The 27,070-nt window shown below is 44.1% G+C and overlaps 2 protein-coding genes across 3 annotated transcripts in view; both read left to right on the plus strand.

Moving 5' to 3' along the window:
• CFLAR (CASP8 and FADD like apoptosis regulator) overlaps positions 1-26,692 on the plus strand; it is a 52,315-nt gene extending 25,623 nt beyond the window's left edge. Inside the window, exons 7-11 of one of the 2 annotated variants that reach the window (XM_079923674.1) lie at positions 1,052-1,101; positions 1,783-1,864; positions 17,493-18,003; positions 20,247-20,327; positions 26,389-26,692. In XM_079923674.1, the coding sequence (XP_079779800.1) occupies positions 1,052-1,101; positions 1,783-1,864; positions 17,493-18,003; positions 20,247-20,327; positions 26,389-26,395 (731 nt within the window). In that variant the 3' untranslated portion in view covers positions 26,396-26,692. Of the gene's footprint in view, positions 1-1,051; positions 1,102-1,782; positions 1,865-17,492; positions 18,004-20,246 lie in introns of both variants that reach the window. The other variant, XM_079923673.1, reaches the window with a different exon arrangement.
• Positions 3,194-27,070, plus strand: part of CASP10 (caspase 10) — a 60,346-nt gene continuing 36,469 nt past the window's right edge. Inside the window, exon 1 of the mRNA XM_079923671.1 lies at positions 3,194-3,497. The gene's annotated coding sequence lies outside the window, so the exon portion shown is untranslated. The remainder of the gene's footprint in view (positions 3,498-27,070) is intronic.

Below are 27,070 nucleotides of genomic sequence, written 5' to 3' on the forward strand. Positions count from 1 at the left end.
GGACATGGGTTCGTGCCCCGGTCCGGGAAGATCCCACATGCTGTGGAGCGGCTAGACCCATGAGCCATGGCCGCGGAGCCTGCGCGTGCGGAGCCTGTGCTCTGCAATGGGAGAGGCCACAGCAGTGAGAGTCCTGCGTACCGCAAAAAGAAAGAAAAAAAAAAAAAAGACTGTTTTCAACTTATACAGCATTACCATTTGAAAGTATTCATTTCCCCCAAACCTTACCAAATATTGGCATTTTCTTTTCCTGTCTTTAGACGTTATTTCTCATTTTTGCAGCAGTCATAAATTAGATGCTCATCTCAGAGATTAAAAAACAAAACAAGGCAAAACAAAACCCAACACACCCTGAGACTTCAGAAACTTGCCCAAGATCACAGGACTTGTTAGTGATGGTGCTAGGGTTTCAGCCAGCCCTTTATGGCTTCAAAACTGGTGGTTTCTCCACCTCCCTGGGACTAGTAAAGTCATTTTTTATCTACAGAGTTTGCTCTAGGTTCATATATATTTGCTAAGCCCACTGTCCCCTATCTTACCATTGACATTTTATTTTGTGATCTCCCAATATCACTGGACTAAGAAAACATGGCCATCTGTTCTATACGTGGCAAACCCACAAAAGCTTTCCCTTCTCTGTGTCTCTAAGGTTGTTCCCTTGAGGCACTGTGCACAATTTCAGCACATGCAGTAAAGCTATTGATATTGTTGGGTGGTTAGTTTATTAAATTCTCCCTATCAGGTTAAAACCTCACCAGTCACTGGGTCCTTACCTGGAGAAGGGCAAGGGAGAGCCTTCTTTTGCTTCTATTTAAGCAGTTTTTCTACATAACCCCTGTTTAGCATGGGGACTTGTGTTTTCTTATCAGTTAGGTTTTTCAGTGTGAGGTTAGAAGCTTGGGGCTGAGTATAGATGGGGAAAGAAAAGACAGTAGGGGGAAGAAAATAGGGAAAGAAAAATGGTGTGACATAAAGAAACGCAGCCCGCAGGAACTAGGATTAGGGCTAGTTCTCCTTCAGCTTTGTAAATGATTTCTCTCTCATCCCCCAGGAGAACCAGTGAAGACATCCATTCAGGAATCAGAAGCATTTTTACCTCAGGTACAGAATTAAATGATCTGATTTGGTATTGTATTGTAAGCACAGTATCTGTGGAGAACACTGATGGCTTTAAAAATATCTGTCCATTAAGAATTCTTTGTAACAATAGGATGCTGAGGGTGTGCTATTCTGAGAACTCTTCTGTTCTAAAGGGGAACCTTGGATGTAGCAAAGAGAAAGATGTTGAAGTGGATTGCATTAGTGAACTTTGCAGGAAAATTCCAAAGTGGCATTTCTCTTCTCAGCTGAGTGATTGCTGAATATATAAGTAAGCAGTGACACTGAACCTTGACTTGTTCTGACTTTTTCTACGCTGATACCTCTTCTCCGTAATAGAAAGGCCTCCTTTTGTATTGGTTTGGAAAGATATCACTTGTACAATCTCAGGTTACTGTGGAAACATATGACCCATCTTTTCTCTGTGTTTTAAATTATCTTTATCCCACAAAGCTAAGACATGCGTAAAGAGACTGCAATTTTTATTAAAATTAAATAGAAACTGAAATAACGTGTTGATATTGAAGGGAAATGTCAGCTATGATGACTTCAGCCTGTGTCTATTGAGTGAGTCACCTGCCAAAAGGAAATTTAAGGAAATCCAAAAGAAAAGATCATATGGGTGGAACCTTGAGGAAAAGAACAATGTTTAGGGTCTTTAACAATCCCTGCTTTCCTTTCCAGCACATACTGGAAGAGAGATACAAGATGCAGAGCGAGCCCCTGGGAATCTGCCTGATAATTGATTGCATTGGCAATGACACAGGTAGGTGTGAATGCTCCAGATGAACTGGTGCTCCCACAGTGAGATCACAGTGAGATCACGGCACACACAAGCTGTATCCATCGAGCGAGCCACACTAGCTGCTGTAACAAACCGATGCCAGCATGTGGTTTCACACATGAAGGGTAGTTTCTCACTCATGTTGCAGTCTGGTGCGGGTGGTACTGTAGAGCTTTGTTCCATGTGCTCGTGAGTAGCGTCATCATCTGAGGGCTTTGAGTTTTCCTCAGGATCCTCTCTATCTGGCTGGTGGAGGAAGGAAGCGAGTGGAAGATCTCACAAGAGACTTTAGGGACAGGCCTGAAAGTGATAGGCATCATTTCCACCCTCATTCCTTTGGTTAGAACTCATGTGCCCCATCCAACCACAGTAGACAAGTTGTGTGTCAGGAAGAAAATGAAAGGAGGTTGGGGGAACACATAGCGTTGTCTCTGGCACAAAGGCAAACTTTGTGAAAGTTGGTGAGCTTCAGTCTTGTCTTTCCAGGCTGGATGCTGTGGCGGGGAGGAGTCCTGGGATCCAAAGGGGGGTTTAAAATGGAAAGTTTTCTGGGCTTCAGTATTATCAGATACCCCATCATTTCACCTAGATAGACTCTGAAAGCGCTTCTGGGGAACATTAAAAATAGGCTAACTTTGTGTTCACTTAGAGGCAATGTGTTCCTCAGTTCTGTCACCCTGGACTTTGGTTATTGGCCTGAGTGTGTACTACCTGTGTGTCAACTTTGGATCTGAATCGATTCTTTTGCTCAGTTTTTGGATGTCTGATTCGAACTGAATTAGTCACTGATGATGCATCACAAAGAAGGAGAAGAGCCTAGATAAGTACAATAACGTTCAGTTTAATTATTTATCTCTTTCTTTTCAAAAAAATTAATTTATTTTAAATAAATAAATTTATTTATTTTTGGCTGCGTTGGATTTTCGTTGCTGCACGCGGGCTTTCTCTAATTGCAGCGAGCGGGGGCTACTCTTGGTTGCGGTGCGTGGGCTTCTCATGGCGGTGGCTTCTCTTATTGAGGAGCACGGGCTCTAGGAGCACAGGCTTCAGTAGTTGTGGCTCGCGGGCTCTAGAGTGCAGGCTCAGTAGCTGTGGATCACGGGCCCAATTGCTCTGCGGCATGTGGAATTCATCCGGACCAGGGCTTGAACCCGTGCCCCCCCGGCCCTGGCAGGCGGATTCTCAACCGCTGTGCCACCAGGGAAATCCTTATCTCTTTCTTGAAAGGATTGCTCGTTCTATTTCCACAGTTGTCCAGCTTCTCAATATTCTCTTAGAATGAGTCAGAACTGTCTTCTAGGCTCACTTAGAATGTTACCGTGGGGGGGCTTCCCTGGCGGCGCAGTGGTTGAGAGTCCGCCTGCCGATGCAGGGGACACGGGTTCGTGCCCCGGTCCGGGAAGATCCCACATGCCGCGGAGCGGCTGGGCCCGTGAGCCATGGCTGCTGAGCCTGCGCGTCCGGAGCCTGTGCTCCGCAACGGAAGAGGCCGCAACAGTGAGAGGCCCGCGTAACGCAGAAAAAAAAAGAATGTTACCATGGTGAGTTTTATGAGAGGAGAATCCAACAGAAGATCAAATTAGCAAATATTAGGCTGAATTTCCCAGGATTTCAGGTATGATCTCACTTTCTCATGTCCTATATTTGGTTCGATGTGAGAAATGCCATCTCCTGAGCTATAGATGTGTCCTTTATTTATTTATTTAATTTTATTTTTCTTAAATTGAGGTGTAGTTGATGTACAAGATGTGTTCTTTCTGTTTTAGCCATTAGTATTCACATAAGAATGAGAAAATATTTTCTCAGTGAGTAACTTCCTGCTTTAAAAGAGATTGTGTAATTGTCCTCCTCTTTTGGTTGTAATCAGCTCTGCTTCATGCGTTAGCAGGAAGTTCCCCACTGGACTTGGTGCAGGATGTGTAGCTGTTGTATGAGGAGAATCACAAAGATAAAGCCATGACTTGTTGTGAATTTGTGGCTATAATCCACTGTCTGCTTCCCTTGCTGAGTTAGGGGCCTCTTTTAGGCAGGGACTGAGTGTATATTTGTATTTTTCTATATTATAGGATTGAGATCAGAGTTGAGCCCTGGAATACGACTGTGTGGGTATGAATCATGGCCTAGCTTGTTACCTGTGGCAGTTTTTCTAGCCTCTCTGTAGCTCAGTTTTTCATCTATAAAATGCGTTAATAACAGGACCCACCTCATAGGGAGGTTGGGAGGAATGAATGAGTCCTACCTGTAAAGAACTTTGGGCAGTGCCGGACACACACACTGTAAGCCCGTACTAAATGCCAGTTAATGTTATTTGTCCATTTTGTTTGTTTAATTTTAGTTGCAAACCACTGAGCTAGAACTTGCCATGGCTTTGTGCTTGGTACATGGAGCCTGACCCAGACAAGTGAGGGACCAGAGAACTGGAGTCCTGAGGTCTGCTCTGGGCTCATGGGGGAGTGGGGCAGGTCCCCATAGCCTGGGGCTAACTGGAATAGAAGGGGTAACCCCAAGAGGGGGTAACTTTTGGGGACATACGCAGGTGGATAGCTGGGGAGACTACTACTAGTCATGGTATGAGCGGGCATGACAGAGAAAGAGAATATGAACAAACGCCAGGGGGAGGGAGGACAGAGAGTGGCAAGGCCTGATGCGAGAGAAAAATGGAAAGGAGAGTAGAATCAGAATCTCTAGGAGCTGGAGCAGGGGCATCTTTGATGAGGTAAGAACAGGTATTGGCCTGAGGTGCATTTGTACATCTGCTTCCTTGACTCAAGCTCTCCCTGCCTCTGGGAACAATACAAATAACTGGGCTTGAGGCCACATCTAGATGATTGTCTAGATGATTCATCTAGACAATTCGTCTAGACACCAGGTCGTCTAGATGATCCTGTGGGGTTTCCTTTGTCTCTTCCCTAGTTAACTTTCTCACTTGGTTAACGCTGAACATTTGGGAGGAGTGCAGGAGTCTGGCAATAAACATTATTACTAGAAATGAGGGCTCTCACTTCTTGTAATAAATCTCTTATACATATCACTGTATTATCTTATTGGTTCTTTTCTCTGGAGAACCCTGACTAATACAAGTTTTTGTGTGGACATATATTTTCAATTCTCCTGAGTGGGATTGCTGGTAAATACCACCCCCTTCACCACCTTTTTTTAAAACTGTCTCAAATTCTCTTCCTCTTCACAGCTTCTTGCCCAGGTTCACTTCACGAGCCCACTAATTGTTCTCTCTTCCTAAGGATCTAACTCTCTCAAACCCATTAAAAAAAAAAAAAAAAGAAAGAAAGAAACTAATAGTAATATGGTAAGACTAACTTGAGGATGGTAGTGATCAGGGTGTAAATTTTTTTTTTTGCTGTGTTGGGTCTTCGTTGCTGCGCGCGGGCTTTCTCTAGTTGTGGTGAGTGCGGGCTACTCTTCGTTGTGGCATGTGGGCTTCTCATTGTGGTGGCTTCTCTTGTTGTGGAGCACGGACTCTAGGGCACACCGTCTTCAGTAGTTGTGGTGCTCGGGTTCAGTAGTTGTAGCTCTCGGGCTCTAGAGCGCAGGCTCAGTAGTTGTGGCACACGGGTTTAGTTGCTCCACAGCATGTGGGATCTTCCCGGACCAGGGATCAAACCCATGTCCCTTGCATTGACAGGCAGATTCTTAACCATTGCGCCACCAGGGAAGTCCCAGGGTGTAAAATTTATTAAAAATATACTATGTGTCAGGTGCTTTGCTAATTCCTTTACAGGGATTCTCACTTAATTTTCATAAATATTACTGCAAGATAGGTACTATTATCCCCATTTTCAAGGTGAGCAAGTAGAGCACAATAAACTCCCTTTCTAACTTCTCTAGTTAAGTAATAGAGCTGGGATTTGAAAGCTTGACTGCAAAGCCTCTGCTTTCAGCTACTTTGCTGTAAGTTCCATGCATGTGGGGAGCTTTTGCTATGTGTCTCCAGAACCTGGAACCATGCCTGGTACGTGGGAGCTCAGTAAATATTTGTTGGGTGAATGAATGAAGGAGTAAGCTCTACTGGTCTTGGTGTGTTTCTAAAACCATTCCTTTGTACCTGTAGAATTTGGGAGACTCTCTTATACCTATCTTTTCCTGTCCTCAAAAAAAAAAAATCAGACTTTTATCCAGAATATGTAATTTCCCCAAACCTTTATAGATTTATACTTCCTTTATCCCATAAATGTTTATTGCACCCTTGCTATTGCAGAACACCATGCTTGGGACTTCCCTGGTTGCCCAGTGGTAAAGAATCCGCCTTCCAATGCAGGGGTTGTGGGTTTGATCCCTGGTCGGGGAACTAAGAAAAACAAATACTGTATGCTAACACATATATATGGAATCTAAAAAAAAAATACATGGTTCTGAAGAACCTAGGGGCAGGACAGGAATAAAGACGCAGACGTAGAGAATGGACTTGAGGACGTAGGGAGGGGGGACTAAGCTGGGACTAAGTGAGAGAATAGCATTGACATATATACACTACCAAATGTAAAATAGATAGCTAGTGGGAAGCAGCCGCATAGCACAGGGAGATCAGCTTGGTGCTCTGAGACCACCTAGAGGGGTAGGATAGGGAGGGTAGGAGGGAGACACAAGAGGGAGGGGATATAGGGATATATGTATATGTTTAGCTGATTCACTTTGTTATACAGCAGAAACTAACACAAAAATGTAAAGCAATTATACTCCAATAAAGATGTTAAAAAATCATTTAAATATAAAAAGCAGTGAATGGTATAGTTGATACACCAAATCATGTTACTGCAGTAAAAGATAAGTTTGGTAGAGTACTGAAGCAAAAAGAAATAAGTTCATATTAAAGTTTGGACACATTAATTATTCAAATTAAAAACAAAAACACCCCACCATGCTTGGCCCTTGTGAAGCAGGTATGGAGGCCATGAAGTAGAGTCTGGCCTCAGAGCCACATTGTGAACAAAGATAAGGTTATAAGGTTATTGTTTGGTGGCTCATTCTTGAGAAGAATCCTTGGAGAAGTCAGTAACCTCCTCTTGGAGCAGACATGGAGACTTAAGGTTTTGAGGCTAATTAGTTCAGTGACTTTGTGCTTGGTGTCCTCAGTGTTGCGTCACCTGTGTCAGAGACCTAGCAAAGCTAGACCTATGCGAGGCCCTGCTTTGAGGTGCCCTGACATAGCACTGGACTTTTGCTCTTGTTTGGAGCCGAGAAGCGAAAGCCTCACATCACAGACACTTGGACTCTGGACCTTGACCTAGGGCTCTGGCTGGTTTTTAGGCTGCTGAATGAAAGCTGGTGTTTGCAGATTTTAAGAGGACGTGTTTATCCCTCTCTTCTCCCTGCTCATTCTGAAAAGCTCGAAGATTTTTCTATACTTTTAACCAGGCTAAGGCTTAGATGCTTCTAGCAGATGCTGCATGTTTCCCTGGGAAATCTTGCATAAGTAAACTTCCTCTTCTAACAGAGCAGCAGTAGTCCTGAAAGCCCGGAGTTGATCGTAGAGAGCTTTGCACTGGTGTTGATGGGAGCTTGGCTGCTCGTTGGGATTACCCAGCCTCCTCTCCTCATTTTCCCTTAGTGGAATGGGCAACAACCCAAATCAGTAGCATCTTCCTGCGCTGATAGACGTAAACAAATCTCAGCAAGGGGGATCGGAGCAGCCACTGTGGCCTCTGCTCCTGAGCTTTGAAGACATGTGGTAAGTGACGCATGAGATGGTGGATGGAGGCTTTGTTCCCATGGAGCGGCTACTGCTGCCTGCCAGCTTGAGTGCCAAGGAAGTGGGGTCTCCCCTCTTAACTCCTGTGGGATTAGCAGACTATTAGCGATAGCTTCCCTGTGGGCAAAAGACCAGGAAGTCTGTGATGGTCTGCTTTTTTTTCTGGGCATTCTTACCCTCTGAGATTAAGCAGCCATTCAGTTGGAAACCTAGCATCACTAATGAAATTTCCCTTTAAATCAGTGCTACATAGCAAACCCTTTTTTCACAGACAGCATAAAGCTAGGGTAGAAAGAATCACAGGTCCACGATCCCTTATTGGAGACCCTTGCATTTCAAAATGTTAAAGTTTTAAGAGTTTAGAAAGATGACATGGCCCACATACCGTAATTTATAGAACATTCCAGTGGGGTCTAGGGCAGGACCCCATAATCAAATATGTGACTATTTCTACAGCAAAAGGAATGAATATTTACACTAAGTGGAATAAAGACTATAAATAGCTTCTCATCAGTTCAGGAAAGGTTTTGCCGCAAAATGAGTCAGGGAAAAGAACCTAAGTTTTTCAGAGCTTTTGGGGCCTTGGAATTGTGGATAGGAGTGGTGGGTATGTGGAAAAGCAGAGGACTTTTAGGCCACCTGAGGGACCACAGAAGCCTCTCTTGACATGTTTATTATTGATATTGTTTTCTCCTAAGAAAAGCTAGTCCAGAAGGAATTACTAGTGATCATTTGTGCTTAAAAAAAAAAAAAAGACATTTATAAAGTAGTTTATAATTTTGAGTGTATATGGATTGTCCAGTAACACCCCTGATTGTTGGTGTCCCTGAACAAGTGGAAAGTCAGATTTATACAAGCCCCACTCCCCACAACCCCGCTTCCTCCCTCACTCTTTATTCTGTCTATATTCACCATCATCCTTCCACTTGGGGGCCTTTCCTTTGCCCTGTTTTTTTGGAGCCGCAGCTGAATTGCACCTTTCCCATAATCTTCTCTCCAGGTGTCTTAGACCACACTGATCTTCCCTACTCTGATTTCCTATTTTACCTAAAATCCTACTGTTCTGTGTGACATGTCAGTCATTGTTTTGTGCACATTTATACACTTTGCTTCTCTAGCAAGATTATGGGCTCCTTGAAGAACAGGAACTACATTGTCTACTTCATCTGTATCGCCTCATCACAGTGTTTCTGTAACACAGGAAGAGGAACTTTGTAAAACATGAGTTTTGGGGTCAAGTGAGTTTAAGAAATAATTTGTTGGGCTTCCCTGGTGGCACAGTGGTTGAGAGTCCGCCTGCCGATGCAGGGGACACGGGTTCGTGCCCCGGTCCGGGAGGATCCCACATGCCGCAGAGCGGCTGGGCCCGTGAGCCATGGCCGCTGAGCCTGCGCATCCGGAGCCTGTGCTCCACAGCGGGAGAGGCCACAACAGTGAGAGGCCTGCGTACCGCAAAAAAAAAAAAAAAAAAGAATTTGTTCCTCTTTAGGAGATTTGCAGTGCATGTTGGCCTTAAAGTTTCCGATCAGTGTTCCTGTAACGAAACCTGGTTAAGTCTTGTCAACCTTGCATTTCTCATTCACATTTGACCTCAAAACTCCCCTTTCCACTAAGAATATCCTGCCCACTTGTGTTCCATTCATGCGCCTTATAGTAACTTGAGCTGGGCTTATTAAAGGTACTCAATAAGTGATCATAAATAGACTGATGAAGCGTCCCCTCTTTTTTATTTATTCTGTACATTTATTTAATGAATCCTTTTTTTTAGATAGTGTCAAGATAAATGTGAGCTCATTTTCGGTCAAAACACATTCTAAATGAATGAGATCATAACATTTTATTTAGTTCTTTGGATTTCATCTCAGTAGTCCCCAAACGGGTGGGTAATGCTGATCCTAGCCCTTCACTAACAGCCCTGTACTAATTTCAAGGCCAGAAGAAATCCCTCGTCATTTCAGGAAGTTAATAAAGGAACAGCTGAATTTTAGAGAGAGAGGGCTGGGTCAGGAGTGGGGTTTCCAGGGTGGGTAGAAGGAGAAGTGGGACTAATGCAGTTGGTTGAAGCTTTATTTTCCAAACTCAACACCCATGTTTTTCTTCCCCTATTTGCAAGTAAGGACGAGGAAGTTACTGTTGATACATGGGACATAGAATCTGGCTGCTCTGAGTCCGTTTTAGTTTAGACTGTAGAGACCTCCCTCTGGTTTCTAAGGAGGTATATTCCATGCAGGAGACGCATCGCAGGCAGGCTCCATGGTTTGTGGTGCAGTGGCTGCCTCTATATTCTTTAAAACTAATATATTTGAATAAGCACTCACAGTTTGCAAAGCATCTTGACAGAAATCTCAATGGGTCCTCTCCGCCACCTTCTGGAGGACACGGTATAGGCATTGGTATTGATCCATTTTATATATGAATAAACTACAGATGTACTTTGTTCAAAGTCACACTGTCACAACCCCCTTGATCCTATAAATTAGACTGGGCTATATCTGTGTTCTTGCTGGCCCGAGAAAGAACAACAGCTAGCATCAGTCCTCACCAACTGATAGAGGAAAGATGTGCTGTTATTGGGAAGTGCCAGCTGTGATGACTTCAGGCTGTGTCCATCGAGTGACTGTTGCCACAGGGATATTTAAGGGATGCTCCCTCTTGGTCTGAGGCCCATCCAGATTTGGTGCTCTGATTGGCCTTGGGGACCTGTATAGCTTTTGGATTCCCCTCCAGCTTTTAGCCCTTTTCCTTCTGTTCTATTAGGTAAGGACTTCCTGCCCTAGACCTCAGATTCCCATCTCCTTCTTAGCTCTTCTACTAATATAAGTTAGTTTTTTTTCAGGACCAGTTCGTTTTTTTTCAGAACCAGGCAAGGTTCAGACCAGTAAGTGGGTGGAAGAGCCAGGACTGAAACTCAGATCTTGTGATTCCAAGACTGTTCCTCTTTCACCCGTATCACGCAGCTGCCTGCTGACTGCCTTGTGGCAGCCCAGCTGCTGCTCCAGCCAGAACCTGTGGGGAGGCCAGATAAAGAAAAGAGATTAAGGCACAGGACAGCATGTGTTCTGTCCAGACCTCTGCATATCAGGATGGAAAGGGAGACTGTGGCTTTCTTTCAAGGACTTTGATAAGGGACTAAATCTATCAGTGAAAAGAGGCTTTTGAGGGGAGCAAGCCAGTCTGAGATAACAAGTAAACAAAAGAGCTTTGCGTCTGGTGTCTCTCTGTTTGCTTCTGCCCCCTAGAGGAGAGAATGCTCCATGACTGGAGAGTGTGACTCCTGAAAGGGAGAGTTTGGACTAAAGCAGTGGGGATGGCATTGGAGTCCTAATCCAGGTTCTCTCACATGGTACAGCGCTTTGTTTCATCCCGAGCACAGAACTGGGTACTGAAGCCTTGCCTACACCCTCAGAAGCCATGCCTAGTGGGCGGTGCTGCTAAGCCTTTTCTACCACTCTGAGATCCTATGTGGACAAGTGAGGTATTTAATAGGTTTTCAGCAGCTGTCATTTCCTGATAATACTTACTTATCACAGGGTTTTAAGGAGGTTGGCACCTTCTTTATATCTCTTCATTATGACGTGACATATATATATATATATATATATATATATATATATATATATATATATATACAAATTCATTTTTTCACCCTTACCTACGGGCCAGGCAGAAGGAGAAAAGTAAGTAGCCTAACTACATTCTTAGGGAATGGTTATTATCATTCCCTTTTGTTGACTTACCTGGTGAAATATTTATCTGATAATGTGTACAAATCACTCCAAAATTTAGTAGCTTAAAACAACAGTATTAATTTATTTATATCTCTCACAGTTTCTGTGGGTCTGGAATTTAGGAATGGCTTAGCCAGGTTGTTCTGGCCCTGAGCCTCTTGGGAGATTGTGGTCAGATGTCAGCTGGGGTCATCTGAAGGCTTGATTGGCTTTGGAGGGGCTTCTCAGGTACTCAGTCACGTGGCTGGTTGGTGCGAGGCCTAAGTTCTTCTCCATGGAGGCCTCTCCACATGGCATTGGGGACCTGTATTGAGTGTTCTCAAGACATGGCAACTGGCTTCCCCCAGAGTGAGTTGTTCCACAGTGACCTGGCTTTGGAAGTCACGTTGTATCTCTTCTGCCACATTCCATTCATTAGAAACGAGTTACCAAGTTGGTCCACATTCAAGGGGAGGGGAATTACACTCTATCTTTTTAAGGGAGGAGTGTCAAAGAATCATGGACTTATTTAAAACCGCCATATCTGGCAGGATGTGGGTCTCCTGAGTGGAATGTTCTACAAGACTCTATGTGATTGTGTCCAGATACTGCTCATAGGCTAGGTGAATTAAATTAAGAGCACACAAGCCAGCTCTTATTTGTCCAGTGGCTGCTTGGATTCCAGATTTTTGTTAACCCAAGGCTGTGTTTCTTTTCCAACTTTTAATCTTTTTCCTGTTTCCTGCTGAGAAGCCAGAAGAGAAATTGTGATTGCTTACTTTTACTTTTATAGTTTACTAGTGGTCGGTAAAGTTGGCAAGACAAGACAGTTGAAACTATTGGTTGAAGCTGTGAGTCTCTGAATTATTTGTCTATCCATACTTCATATTGTTCCCATTTAGTGTCGAGAATTGAGAATTTGTAGTAAACTGTTATATGTACCTTCAGTTATTTATCTCCCCTTGACCCCTTTGTGTGATGCCTAAACTGGTATGAGATAGGACCCCTCTGTTCCTTGGTGGAAGTTATAGGTACTCTGATTACTACCATGTTGTTTGGTTTGGGGTGAATGCAGTCGTAGACTTCTGGAAGGTCATACCCCAGGGGAGGAACAGAAGTGGGTACATAGTCATGAGACAGGGAAGCAAATCCAGAGAAGTGGCTAATAGTTTGGATGACAGCCTGAATTAGGAGATTCTTGTTTAGCCTCTGGGCTTAGGACAGAATGGTTTTTCTGCTCTGAAAATGGACTAAGAACTGGAGGCATCCCTCAGAAAAGGAGTAGAAACTTAATGGGTAGCTCAATAGGATGTGGACTTTTTGAATGAGGAAGAGAAAGATGTCTCTCTTTGCTATTAGAAAGATGAAACAATTCGGTACCTACTTCTCCAATGAAGGCAAACTGAGCAGATGGGAACAAAGTAGATGGGTAGGATTTCTAGGGTTCCAAGGCCATAGAAACTTCTAGAAGATGAACAAAAAGATTTTTAAAAAGAGAACAAGGAATATTTTTATTGAGCACCAGGAGCTTTATTTGTATTATCTCACTTAATCTTCATAGCATCCTCATGGGGTGGGTATCTTCACTTCCACTTAAAGCTAGGGAGACCCACTTCCTTAAAGCAATGCAGCCTGTAGGTGTGGTGAGGTCAGTGTTAGAAGGCAGGCTTGTCTGCTTTTTCCACTGCTTTACACTGCTTCTCGAGGCAAAGTCAACCCAGGATTCCTGGAAACTAGGAGAAGAATCTCTGGGGGCCCTGTAGGGCAGGGGTCCCCAACCCTCCAACCACTGACTGGTACCGGTCCGGGGCCACACAGCAGGAGGTGAGTGACGGGTGAGCAAGCGAAGCTTCATCTGTATTTACAGCCACTCCCCATCACTCGCATTATTGCCTGAGCTCCGCCTCCTGTCAGATCAGTGACGGCATTAGATTTTCATAGGAGCGTGAGCCCTACTGTGAACTGCGCATGTGAGGGATCTAGGTTGCGCGCTCCTTATGAGAATCTAATGCCTGATGATCTGAGGCGGAGCTGAGGCGGTGATGCTAGCGCTGGGGAGCGGCTGCAAATACTGATTATCATTAGCAGAGGGGTTTGACTGCACAGTGACCATAATAAGTCAATTGCTCGCAGACTCATATCAAAACCCTATCAGTGAGGGGCAAGTGACAGTTAAGCTGCATCTGGTGGCAGGCTTTAAGTCAGAATCCAACACTTACTTTAGTCCATGCGTGGCCCACCCATTATTTTATTTACCGTTTCCGTCCACACCTCTTTCCCGTACTGCGCACTTGTCTCAGTCACAGTTTTGGTAAGCCCTCAAGCTAACCCTAGCCAAAATAGGTAAAAAACAAACAGTGCTGGAGAGCTTCTTTGAAAAGAGGAAGGGCTTCCCTGGTGGCGCAGTGGTTGAGACTCTGCCTGCCAATGCAGGGGACACAGGTTCGAGCCCTGGTCCGGGAAGATCCCACATGCCGTGGAGCAGCTGGGCCCATGAGCCACAACTACTAAGCCTGGCGTCTGGAGCCTGTGCTCTGCAACAAGAGGGGCTGCGACAATGAGAGGCACCGCGATGAAGAGTGGCCCCCGCTTGCCGCACCTAGATAAAGCCCTAGCACAGAAACGAAGACCCAACGCAGCCAAAAATAAATAAATTAATTAATTTTTTAAAAAAAGAGGGAAAGACCCAATGATGAGACAGCAGAAGACTCTAAGACTGCCAACAAAAAGAAAGCTTCATTTTAAAGGAAATACCAAGAGTCCTACTTAAATTATGGGTTCATTGCAACAGGTGATTCACATTCTCCAAACCTGCTTTGTATAATTTGTGGCGACTGGCTATCCAACGGAGCCATGAAACCTTCAAAACTGCTTCGCTACATGGAGACCAAGCACCCTGCGTCAAAAGACAAGCCTTTGGGGACTTCCCTGGTGGTGCAGTGGTTAAGAACACACCTGCCAATGCAGGGGACACGGGTTCGAGCCCTGGCCTGGGAAGATCCCACATGCCGCGGAGCAACTAAGCCCACAACTACTGAGCCTGCGCTCTAGAGCCTGCGAGCCACAACTACTGAGCCCGCGTGCCTAGAGCCCCTGCTCTGCAACAAGAGAAGCCCGCGCACCGAAATGAAGAGTAGCCGCCTCTCGCTGCAACTAGAGAAAGCCCATTCGCAGCAACGAAGACCCAACGCAGCCAAAAATAAATAAAGAAATAAGTTTATATATAAAAAGAACCCCACAAGCCTTTGGAGTTTTTCAAAAGAAAAAAACGTGAACACGAAGAACAGAGACAATCATTGAAGGCTACCACGTCATCAAATGTGTCTGCATTGAGAGCATCATTCTTAGTGGCTAACTGCATTGCTAAAGCTAAGAAGTCCTTTACTATTGGTGAAGAGTTGATCCTGCCTACTGCTAAGGACATGTGTCATGAGCTTTCAGGAGTGACTGCAGTTCAAAAGGTGGCACGTGTTCTTCTTTCGGCTAGCACCGTAACTAGACGAATTGATGAAATAGCAGAAGATATTGAGGCACGGTTGTTAGAGAGGATTAATGAGTCACCGTGGTACTCAATCCAGGTTGACGAGTCTATCGATGTTGACAACAAGGCAACAATGCTTGTTTTTGTGCAATATATTTTTCAGGAGGATGTGCATGAGGATATATTATGAGCACTTTTGTTGCCAACCAACACCACAGCTGCAGAACTATTCAAGTCTTTGAATGATTACATATCAGGAAAACTGAATTGGGCATTTTGTGTTGGTATATGCACAGATGGAGTGGCTGCCATGACTGGACGGCTTTCTGGTTTCACTACGGGTCAAAGAGGTCGCTTCTGAATGTGTGTCTACGCACTGTGTCATCCACAGAGCAAAATGCCGGCTAGCCGAAAAATGGTACCTGAACTTAACAATGCTTTGCAGGACATGGTTAAAATTATCAACGACATTAAAGTGCATGCCCTTAACTCACATCGGTTCGTGCCCCTCTGTGAGGAGATGGACCCAGAGCACACACGTCTTCTCTTATACACAGAAGTGACATGGCTTCTAAAGGTAGATCACCGGCCAGAGTTTTTGAGTTATGAGAGCCGCTCCAGGGATTTCTTGTAGAAAAACAGTCACCACTGGCAGCACATTTCAGTGACACAGAATGGGTCGCAAAACTTGCTTACCTGTGTGACATATTCAACCTGCTCACCGAACTCAGTCTGTCACTTCAGGGGAGAACGACAGCTGTGTTCAAGTTGGCAGATAAAGTGACTGCATTCAAAGCCAAACTGGAATTATGGGGGTGACGAGTGAACATTGGGATTTTTGACATGTTTCAAACATTAGCAGAGATTTTGAAAGAGACTGAACTGGGGCCTTCTTTCTCCCAGCTGATGCATGATCACCTCTCTCAGCTTTCAAAAGAGTTTGAGCATTACTTCCCAACCACAAAAGACTCCCGAACTGGGAAGGAATGGATCTGCAACCCATTTGTGAATAAGCTGGGTGAATCGACTTTGTCTGCGCTAGAAGAGGATCAATTGCTTGAGATCGCAAATGATGGTGGCCTTAAAAGTATGTTTGAGACAACTTCAGACCTCCATACATTCTGGATTAAAGTCAAGGTGGAATATCCTGAGATTGCCACAAAAGCATGGAAAAGCCTGCTTTCATTTCCAACATCCTATCTTTGTGAAGCAGGGTTTTCTGCAGTGACAGCAACCAAAATGAGATCATGGAGTAGACTGGACATAAACAACACTCTTCCGGGCTTCCCTGGTGGCGCAGTGGTTGAGAGTCCGCCTGCCGATGCAGGGGACACGGGTTCGTGCCCTGATCTGGGAAGATCCCACATGCCGCAGGGCGGCTGGGCCTGTGAGCCATGGCCACTGAGCCTGCGCGTTCGGAGCCTGTGCTCTGCAACGGGAGAGGCCACAACAGTGAGAGGCCCGCGTACTGCAAAAAAAAACCAAACCAAAACAAAAAAACACACTTTGGGTGTCACTGTCTCCCGTCACCCCCAGATGGGACCATCTAGTTGCAGGAAAACAAGCTCAGGGCTCCCACTGATTCTGCATTATGGTGAGTTGTAGAATTATTTCATTATATATTACAATGTAATAATAACAGAAATAAAGTACACAATAAATGTAAAGCGCTTGAATCGTCCCGAAACTTCACCCCACCCCACCCCCAGTCTGTGGAAAAAGTGTCTTCCACGAAACCGTTCCCTGGTGCCAAAAAGGTTGGGGACCGCTGCTGTAGGGCGTCTTGGCCAAGGGCCCTCCCTTGCTCAGTCAAAGGCTACACTGGGAAGTAGGTCATGAGAGGAGCTGGGGAGTCTGGGAATGGTCCCAGCTTAAATCCAGGGGCCTCCGGATCAGCTCACAGCAGGTGGAGGTGAGGGAACTCATGACCTGGGTCACCCTTTCTGCGGCCATTGGATCTAGGTTTAGATCTCCATGCTGCAAATGCACCCATTCCTATGAACTTGTGAGTTATTGTAAGAAAGAGCCCTTTGAACAATCCCCAACTTTGTTTTGGCTAAAAGGAAAAAGTATTTCCTCTCTTGGTTCGTTTAGACTAGAGGTGGACTCAGTCTCTGCCCGTGGCCAGATGCGGTGGTGGCCTCAGGCAGGGGAAGTGGTATAACAGGGGACAGACCATAACTGGGAACCTGGGACATGAAAGTCACACATTTCATGTTTTAGGCTGATTCTATCCCTCCTGCCCTGTTCTTAGGTCCTTTAAAGCCTCAAACTATGACACAAAAGCAGAAACAGACAAGTAATTAGACCATGTTTAGGATTGCTACCCAGTGTTTCTTGAGCTTTTCTTACTCCTGTGTTTTTTTTTGTTAATTTTTGGCCGTGCTGGGTCTTCTTTGCTGCGCACATGATTTCTGTAGTTGCGGCGAGCAGGGGCCACTCTTTGTTGTGGCGCGCGGGCTTCTCATTGCGGTGGCTTCTCTTGTTGCGGAGCACGGGCTCTAGGCACATGGGCTTCAGTAGTTGTGGCTCGCAGGCCCTAGAGCACGGGCTCAGTAGTTGTGGCGCACGGGCTTAGTTGCTCCGCAGCATGTGGGATCGTCCCGGACCAGGGCGCGAACCCGTGTCCCCTGCATTGGCAGGTGGATTCTTAACCACTGCGCCACCCGGGAAGTCCCTCCTGTGTTGTTTTTCATGTTTGTTTGTTTTTTCCAGACATTCTTGAGGAAACCTTCACTGCCCTGGGCTATGAAGTCAAGCGTTTCTTACATCTCACTGTGGAAAATATAATGCACATTCTTGGCCAAGTTGCGCACATGCCCCAACACCAAGACTACGACAGCTTCGTGTGTATCCTGGTGAGCCGAGGGGGCTCCCAGAGCGTGTTTGGCGTGGATCAGACTCACTCAGGGGTCCCTTTAGATCATATCAGAAGGATGTTCATGGCAGATGCATGCCCCTCTCTCTCAGGGAAGCCAAAGGTCTTTTTTATTCAGAACTATGTGACGTCAGAGAGCCAGCTAGAGGACAGCAGCTTCCTGGAGGTGGATAGGCCATCAGTGAAAAGTGCAGAATCCAAGGCCAGGCAGCCCGGGACCTGCGTGATTCACCGAGAAGCTGACTTCTTCTGGAGCCTGTGCAAAGCGGACGTGTCCCTGCTAGAGCGGTCCTCCCCTTCACCGTCACTGTACCTGAAGTGCCTCTCCCAGAAGCTGGGGAAAGAAAGGTGAGCCACCCAAGCTGTGGTGGATCCTGGCCCCAGTTGTTTATTTTCTGCTACCAGGATGGAAGTGCCACTGTGCCATATTTGATGCCCTTTTCTTCAGGGGGAGGGATTTTTCATTCCTTGTTGGGGTTGCCTTAGGAGTATGATAATAGACTCTGCACAGTTTATGAATGCTTTGTACTTCAGAAGGTCATATAGTAGTCAGCTTGTGGTTTGGATATTTTCCTTCAAAATTAAGAAATGTCTCTTTTTTCTTATTACAAAAACAATACATACTCCTTACTGAACATAGATCATGAGATATAGATGCTGAAAGCAGAACATAACAAGCAGTTATAATCCTACTTAGTAGAACTAATCTGTTAACCAAATCTTGGTGTGTTGCCTCCCAGATCATTTTTGGATACTGATACAATCATATATAAAGATGTTCTTTAAGCCAAAATGAAATCATAATCTACTGTTACTTTATAACCTGCTTTTAGTTTGTGCAACAGTATATTTTTACATGTCAGGAATCACATTTTTATGGCATCATTTTATTTTATTTATTTGCTTAAAAATTTATTTAATTATTTATTTATTTTTGGCTGAGTTGGGTCTTCGTTGCCGTGTGCAGGCTTTTTCTCTAGTTGCAACGAGCGGGGGCTACTCATTGTGCAGGTTCCTCTTGTTGCGGAGTACCGGCTCTAGGCATGCGGGCTTCAGTAGTTGTGGCACGCGGGCTCAGTAGTTGTGGCTCACGGGCTCTAGAGTGCAGGCGCAGTAGTTGTGGTGCACGGGCTTTGTTGCTCCACGGCATGTGGGATCTTCCCGGACCAGGGCTCGAACTCATGTGCCCTGCATTGGCAGGCAGATTCTTAACCACTGAGCCACCAGGGAAGTCCCTATAGTATCATTTTAATGTCTACAGAGCAGTCCCTAATATGGCTATAGCATAATTTACTTGGCCAGTCTTTAGTTGTTGGGCAATGTTTTACTTTCACAAAAAAGAAAGTGTTCAGCGTCTTTGTAGCTCAGTATTTGTGCTTATTCTTAATTGTTTTCTTGAAGGGAAAATTCCCAGAAGTGGAATTACTGTGTTGAATGACAAGCATTTTTTTTTTTTTTTTTTTTTTTTTTTTTGCGGTACACGGGCCTCTCACTGTTGTGGCCTCTCCCTTTGCGGAGCACAGGCTCTGGATGCACAGGCCCAGCGGCCATGGCTCACGGGCCTAGCCGCTCTGCGGCACGTGGGATCTTCCCGGACCAGGGCACGAACCCATGTCCCCTGCATCGGCAGGCGGACTCTCAACCGTTGCGCCACCGGGGAAGCCCGACAAGCATTTTTAAAGCCTCTGATGCATCTTGTCAGGTTGTCCTCTAGGACAGTTAGACCAGCTTTTTGTTTTTTGACCACGCCACGCAGCTTGCAGGACTTCAGTTCCCAGACCAAGGATTGAGCCCGGGCCCCTGAGAGTGAGAGCGCCGAGTCCTAACCACTGGACCCCAGGGAATTCCCATAGATCAGCTTTTATGAGAGAGTCTGCATCCCTGAATTCTCACTGATACCGTGTGCTCGTTTATTTCCCCAAGTCTTGAGGTTGATAGGTGAAAAATGGTACCTAGCTATACAGGTCTGCAAGTCTTTGTAACTTAGACATTTTTGATGTTTATTGGCAAGGATACTTTTCTAAGGGAAACGTTGGTGACCTGGTGTCCTTCTGGGATGAGGGAAGCCTTACTGTACCTCAAATGTAAGATTAGCAGTCCCTTTTCTGTTGCCCCCTAATCACAATTTAGAATTTCTCTGAGTCACCTGTGAAAGGCATCTGTTGTAGCTTGGGGGACCCCAGGAATAAATCTCAGGGCCTGGGACCCCTAGCCTCCTCAGGGATGGCAGAGCAAAAAGGGAGGGCTAGAGCAGGGGCAACTCAGCCTTCCAAGGTACATACGCCACGGGCCAACGGTATTATTGGCCTTTTACATCCATCCTGCATTTGCATGGATGATCCAGATGGGTTATCATCTGGCTGGTGTGTACCCAGACTAAAACTCAGTTGCCCCTGTGGGTGGGGACTGTGGTCATTGGGTCAGAGTGCTGCAAACCTGTTTGGATCACTTGCTAAGCAGCTTGTAGAATATTTAGAAAGGAACAACTTTAAAGCACTTTCATATCTGTTAGCTGCTTTCAACCTAATGCTAATCTGTCTCCTCATTGATATTTGCGTGGAATTAATTTTTGCCTTTCTCATTCCCTCCAGAAAACACTCACTCCTGGAACTCCACACTGAACTCAACAGCAAGGTGTATGATTGGAACAGCAGAGTGTCTGCTAAGGAGAGGTATTGTGTCTGGCTGCAGCACACTCTGAGAAAGAAACTCATCCTCTCTTGCAAATGAAAAGCCAAAGACCCTTCTTAGCTTTGCAGTCTCCATCGCTAGCCAGAAAGACAAACATTTATTTCTCACAGTTCTAGAGACTGGGAAGTCCAAGATCAGGGTGCTTATAGATCAGGTGTCTGGTGAGAACCCGCCTCCAGGTTGGCAGATGACCCTCTTGTTGTATCTTCACATGGCAAAGAGAACAGAGAGAAAGCAGGCTGTCTTGTGTCTCTTCTTATAAGGGCACTGATCTTATTCATAGGGGCTGCCCTGTCATGAACTAATCACCTCCCAAAGGCCCACCATCTAATACTATCATATTGGGGGACAGGATTTCAACCTATAAATCTGGGGGTGGACACAAACATTCAATTTAAAACAGTGGCTTTCTGATCTGAGGTTGCTTCTCTGTCTAGGACTCACATGGCATTCTACAGTAATCAGTATACCTTTCCTCCTTGGATTTGAAAGCATGACCTAAAAGAATACTATTGTTTAAAATATTATTTAAAGGGACTTACCGGGTGGGCCAGTGGTTAAGACTCTGTGCTTCCACTGCAGGGGGAATGAGTTCAATCCCTGATTGGGGAACTAAGATCCCACATGCTGAGGCACGACCAAAAAAAATCACTTGATGTTAAAAGAAAACTTATTTATATATTTTTAAGTTGGTTTTAAGTGGTATGTATCTGTGTGGGTATGTTTATATGTGTTTTCACATGATCACTCAACAAAGGCTGAAAAGTATGAAAGGAACAGTTTTCAGACACTTCATACACTTATTTCTACTTTAAAGGTAATTTTCTATCCTTGTATTAATGAATGTGGGACTCCTGAGGGTGTCTTTGAATTTCACATTGCTGGGGTCACCAGCAGGAACAATGTATATGCCTGGACTCGTGAACCAGAACCCTGTGTTAAGTATTAGAGAGGGAAACTGTTTGTGAGGGATCTTAATGACCTGGCAGCTTTTGCATCCTTCTCTGTCCCATCCTGACCGGGTGACAGGCATTTTCCATATTCTGTTTCCTATCATGGATGGGAATTGCACCTGTTCTTTTACCTTGGGAATGGAATCACCACCCCTCTTGAAAAATGTCATTTATCTTCTTTGACTCACAAAAAACTGAAAACATAAAACAGAAGCATAGTATTTATTTATATTACTTTTTAGTTTTATATATTTTTATATATTATTAAGATAACTTATATTTGCATTAAATATAAAAATAAGAGGGACCTTGAAGTCATTATGCTAAGTGAAATAAAAGGCAAATACCAAGCATTATATGCTCTCATTTATATGTGGAATCTACAAAACAAAAACATAAACAAAACAAGCCAAACTCATAGAAAAAGAGATCAGGCAGTGGTTACCCGAGGTGGGGGAAGGGAGTAATTGGAGGAAGGTGGTCAAAAGGCACAAACTTCCAAAAAAAAGAAAAAAAAAAAGACTCTCTAAGCACGGGTAAGCACCTGCAGTGCATTGTCCAATGTGAGGCTGAAATACCAGATTCTTGATGTAGGCCCTGATTTCTCCCACACCTAAGCTATGTTTTACAAAAACGGAACATGATGAATATGAGAGTTTTAGTTAGAGAGGGTTTAGGAGCAGCTACAGTCTGTAATCCCATGAGCTATAACCTGTGAAATTGATAGAGAATATGGTAGAGGTAAACCAGAGATGGAAGAAAGGCTTTAGAAATGGAATGAGAGAGAACAAAAGACAGTCAGCTATGTGATATACAATAATAAGACCTACAAGACGGGTGTGATGGATGGAATGCAAGCAGGTTTAGTGTGTAAGTGTGATTGACGGTGAAGAATTAAAGTTTAGGATATGGCATATTGTGACATTAGGTTTTCAATAAGTAATATAATGACACCTGACAGCTATAATCTCTCGAAAATTCACATCAAATGGTGTTCATTCCAATAATTAAAAATAAATTAAAAATTTACAAAAAGAAAAGGGGACAAACTTCCAGTTGTAAGATAAATAAGTACTAGGGGTATAATGTACAACATGATGACTAGAGGTAACACTGCCTTGTGACACATAGGGAATTTGTTAAGAGAGTAAGTCCTAAGGGTTCTCATTACAAGGAGAAAACATTTTTTTCCTTTTTTCTTTTCTTTTTAGTGTATACATATGAGACAGTGAATGTTAGCTGACCCTATTGTGGTAATCATTTCACAATATATGTAATCATCGCCTTGTATACCTTAAACTCATACAGTGATGTATATCAATTATTTCTCAGTAAAATGGGGAAAAAAAAGGATTTGAAAAACGCAATCATATCAAAATATTTTAGACGCAAGTAACAGAAGTTTTTAAAAAATTTGTTTACTCTTATTAAGCAACAGGTTCAGAGGTAGGGGGGTAGTTGCTGGCTTGGTTAATTCATTGGCTCAACAATGTCCTCAAGGGTTTGATGCTTTCCACCTTTCTTCTCAGTAGTCTCAGGGTTTGGGCTTTTATTTTCAAATTTGTCATCTAAAGGTCACAAGAGGGCCACAGGTCCAAGTATCATACCCAAACACACAAGAGAAAACATCTCTTCCTGTGTGGCTTCTTAAGATCAAAGGAAAAATCTCCCAGAAGCTCTCCTCCCCAAGAGTTCCCTTCCCTCGCTTCTCATTGGCTAGAATCACATGATATGTTCTTCCTTAAACCAACCATTGGCAGAGGGAATGGGATTACCATGGTTGGTTTATACCAGCCCAGACTCAGTCCCCTGGGACTGGGGTTCAGTGGCTTCGGCTCCTTTGGGCACATGGTCTCCAAAAGCTGGGGTTCTCTTAGGGAAAAATGGGGCATGGAGCTTCCCTGGGGAGTAGTTAACCATAACGTATGCCAAAAAGAATGAGAACCTCCATTTTATGATTGAAGAAACTGAGGCACCCAGCTTTTAAGTGAGCTGTTCCCAAATCTCAGAGAAAATCATTGGTAGTGCCAGGTCTAGAATGTTAACAACCAGCCTTACGATCTGGTGTCCTCCAGAAATTAGAACAAACTTTGGAAGATGTGTAGCATGCATTCCAGGGAAGGCATCATACTCCTCTCTCAGCTGTTTGTGAGAGTCATTACCCTACCTTTCCAGCCCCACCCTTTCCCCCCCCCCCGCAGAAAGGCAGCATGGCGACATAGCTTTCCGTATCCCATCTGATGGACACGGTGAAAATACAGAGCCTGTTAAATCACCATCTTTTCTTTCCTCTTCTTTTAAAAAGCGATTATCTATTGGGACTTCCCTGGCGGTCCAGTAGTTAAGACTCCGCGCTTCCACCACAGGGGGTTCAGGTTCAATCTCTGGTCCCTGGTCAGAGAACTAAGATCCCACATGCACCCCCCAAAAAAAAACCCAAAACAAAACAAACACACAAAAACAAAAAATATATATTTATTAAATTATATTGTGCTGTTTACTTTTGTCACTTTTCTGTCTTTAGATTACATTATTTTTATTAATACCATTCATCAGTCAACCCGCAGGTGCCAAGGAAAAAGAGTGCTAAGGGTTTGCTTGTGTGTTTTGCTCACTGGCAAGGGGTATGAGGTGGAGTAAAGAGGGACTTTGATTCCAGGAGCAGGCCAACAAGATGGGAGGAATAAAGCCTTGCCTTCCCTTGCCTACTTCGCAGAATTGTTCTGAGGATGAAATGAGAGAGGCTTTATGGTCATACCCAATGAGAGTTTTTATGACTGCATTGGTGATGCCATGCGAACATAGCTGTTATTATTATAGCACACTGTGGAGGAGTTATTTTGAAAAGGTTGAATCAAACCTTGAAAATTGGTAGGATTTTGGCAGGTTGAGGTGGAGAAGAGAATGCATTGCAGGAGAAGAAACAAAGCAAACGAAGGGTCAGATAAGGGAAATGTAAGGCATGTTTTAAAAACCATGAGTGTAACTTTTATCTGGAGCAGAGAGAATGTGAGCAATGGTGAGTGATAAGCCGGGAGGTGCCTGTGGTTTGGCATGTGAAGAGCTGTAAAGACCCCCATCTCTGTCTTTTAGTCAGCTCTCATGTAAGTTATTTTGTGAGTTATTTTTCTCACTTTCATAGTGGAGTCTACAACTACTTCTTTGATATTTTTGTGTATATGAGCAATTTGATTACTAAATGCCTTATTCTTTTTCACTGAGTATAGTTTTTTTTTTTGTTTTTTTTTTTCCGGTATGCGGGCCTCTCACTGTTGTGGCCTCTCCCGCTGTGGAGCGCAGGCTCCGGACGCACAGGCCCAGCGGCCATGGCTCACGGGCCCAGCCACTCCGCGGCATGTGGGACCCTCCCGGACCGGGGCACGAACCCGTGCCCCCTGCATCGGCAGGCGGACTCTCAACCACTGCGCCACCAGGGAAGCCCCCTGAGTATAGTTTTTAAGTGAAATATTTAAGGCATGCTAAAGGAGAATTATATTAGGCAACAATATAATGAATACATACCCACAACCCAGCTTAAATGAAATGTTCTAAAATCTATATGAAGACTCTGAAGATACTGCTTTAAGTAATAGCCCTAAATATAAAAGAGATAAATGTATTAAAATATTTAAAACTTTATAATAGCCCCCAACTGAAAATTCGTCAAGTGTTTAGTAACAGGAGCATGGTTATGATAAAACGTCCACTGGTGGGAATTTTATGTAACCGCTAAACTTATATATACAAATAATAAAGGCTTACATAAGCTGTTCTTAGCTCATTACATGAATTATCTCATTTAATCCTCAAAACAGCTCTTTGCGGTAGGTATTATTGTCCTCATTATTATTTCTTCCCATTTTATAGATGAGGAAAGTGAGCAAAGGGATGCTAAGTAGCTTGTCCTTGGTCACCCCAGCCTAGGATAGAAACTCAAGCCATAAACAGAGCCTTTATTTTTATAGCTAAGTACGTTTAAAGCAAAACAGGACTTCCCTGGAGGTCCATTGGTTAAGTCTGTGCGCTTACAATGCAGGGGACATGGGTTCGATCCCTGGTTGGGGAAGATCCCACATGCCGTGTGGTGTGGCCAAAAACAAACAAAAAGACCCAAAAAATATGTCTCACAGGAAAACAAAAGGCCGGAAAGAAATATTCCAAAATATGGATGACAGAACTATGGCTGGTATCTTTTCTTTCTGTGTTCCAAATCCTCTTTTCTATCTCTGTATATTTAAGCATACTGGTTTCTAAAGTAACGTCTAGGTAATTCCTCCAACTTTTTTTAAAAAACATCTATTTATTTATTTATTTATTTGGCTGTGCCAGGTCTTAGTTGCGGCATGAGGGATTTTTAGCTGTGGCATGCATGCAGGATCTAGTTCCCTGACCAGGGATCAAATCCAGGTCCCCTGCATTGGGAGCGTGGAATCTTAACCACGGGACCACCAGGGAAGTCCCTCTATCAGCTTTTGACTAGCTGTTTCTTTGGTGCTGAAGAGATTACTCTTTCCTATAGTTCTGCCTTCACTTCTCTGTCTCATCTCTAGCCCTTCTTTTCAGTAGCAGGACCCATGGTCTCAGGGCTGCTTTTCTGGGCCACTGGTTAGGAGGACTGTCTCGTCAACCCCAGTTCCATTCCAGTCCCCAACGCCTTCCATCCTCTTCCATGAATAGGCCATGGTAGGGGTCACTTGACAGCTTTTTCTGTCTGCAGTGTTTGAAATGGGAATCTCTTCTCCCATATTCTAGGAGCAAGTTTTCAGGATTAAGCATGTTACTTATGCCACCAAGAGGTCACAATTTGAGGTCAGCCTTGTCAATTTGTCTGTGTGGCAGACCCTGCTCACTGTCCCAAATATCCATTCTCTTTTTCTCTAGTAATAGAAGTCTTAATTTGAAACTGGGCACACAGCCTCACAGAATACAGTCTAGCTGTCCAAGCCTTAACTTGTAGCAAGATGTGGTCATGTGTCTAGTCCTGGAAAATAATATGTAAGCAGTGGTATTGTTTGGCAATTGCTGAGAATTTTTCTTAAAAGGCAACTGTTTTTTGCCCTTCACCCCTTTGTCCCTTTTTCTGTCTTAGTGACTAGACTGCATATGTGATGGCTGGAGCTCTAGCTGCCATCTTGAATTGTGAGGATAAGAGCCACACTGTAGGGATGACCAAGTGGTGAACAGGAAGGAGCCTTGTTGGGTGAAGACATTAAGAAGCAGAGTCACCATACCAACCCTAGATTACCTACATCTGGACATTTATATGAGAGAAAAAAATGTGGGGTTTATATTTCTTTTGACCTAACCTAGTCTGACTGGTACATTGTTATTTGATTAAAGTGTTTTTTTATGTTTATGCATGTTGTAAGTTTAAAATAAATATTTGCCTAGGCGATCATTTTAATTTTTTAATTATTGTTTAAAAATGTATGTATGTATTGTTAAAAAATGTAATGTTAACACCTGAGCTGACCTAAGTTTTTAGTATGTATGATGCTGTCATTTATTTCCTTTTATAGTTTTGTGGTTTCTGTTGGAGAGATGGAGACGCTTTATTAAGACATAGTAGGATTTGGACACTGTCCTCATAAGAGATGTAATCCACAAGGAAAAGTTCTGACTGAATCATCAGTGTAGACCAGCTTTTGGACCTGGTTTACAGTGAATAAGAGTTTGAAAGATACATACACAAAACTGAATATAAAGAAAAAACAGTAGCACTTCCCTGGTGGTGCAGTGGTTAAGAATCCACCTGCCAAGGCAGGGGACAC

Source organism: Stenella coeruleoalba (assembly GCF_951394435.1).
Source record: "Stenella coeruleoalba genome assembly, chromosome: 6".
In the NCBI taxonomy this organism is placed as follows: domain Eukaryota; kingdom Metazoa; phylum Chordata; class Mammalia; order Artiodactyla; family Delphinidae; genus Stenella; species Stenella coeruleoalba.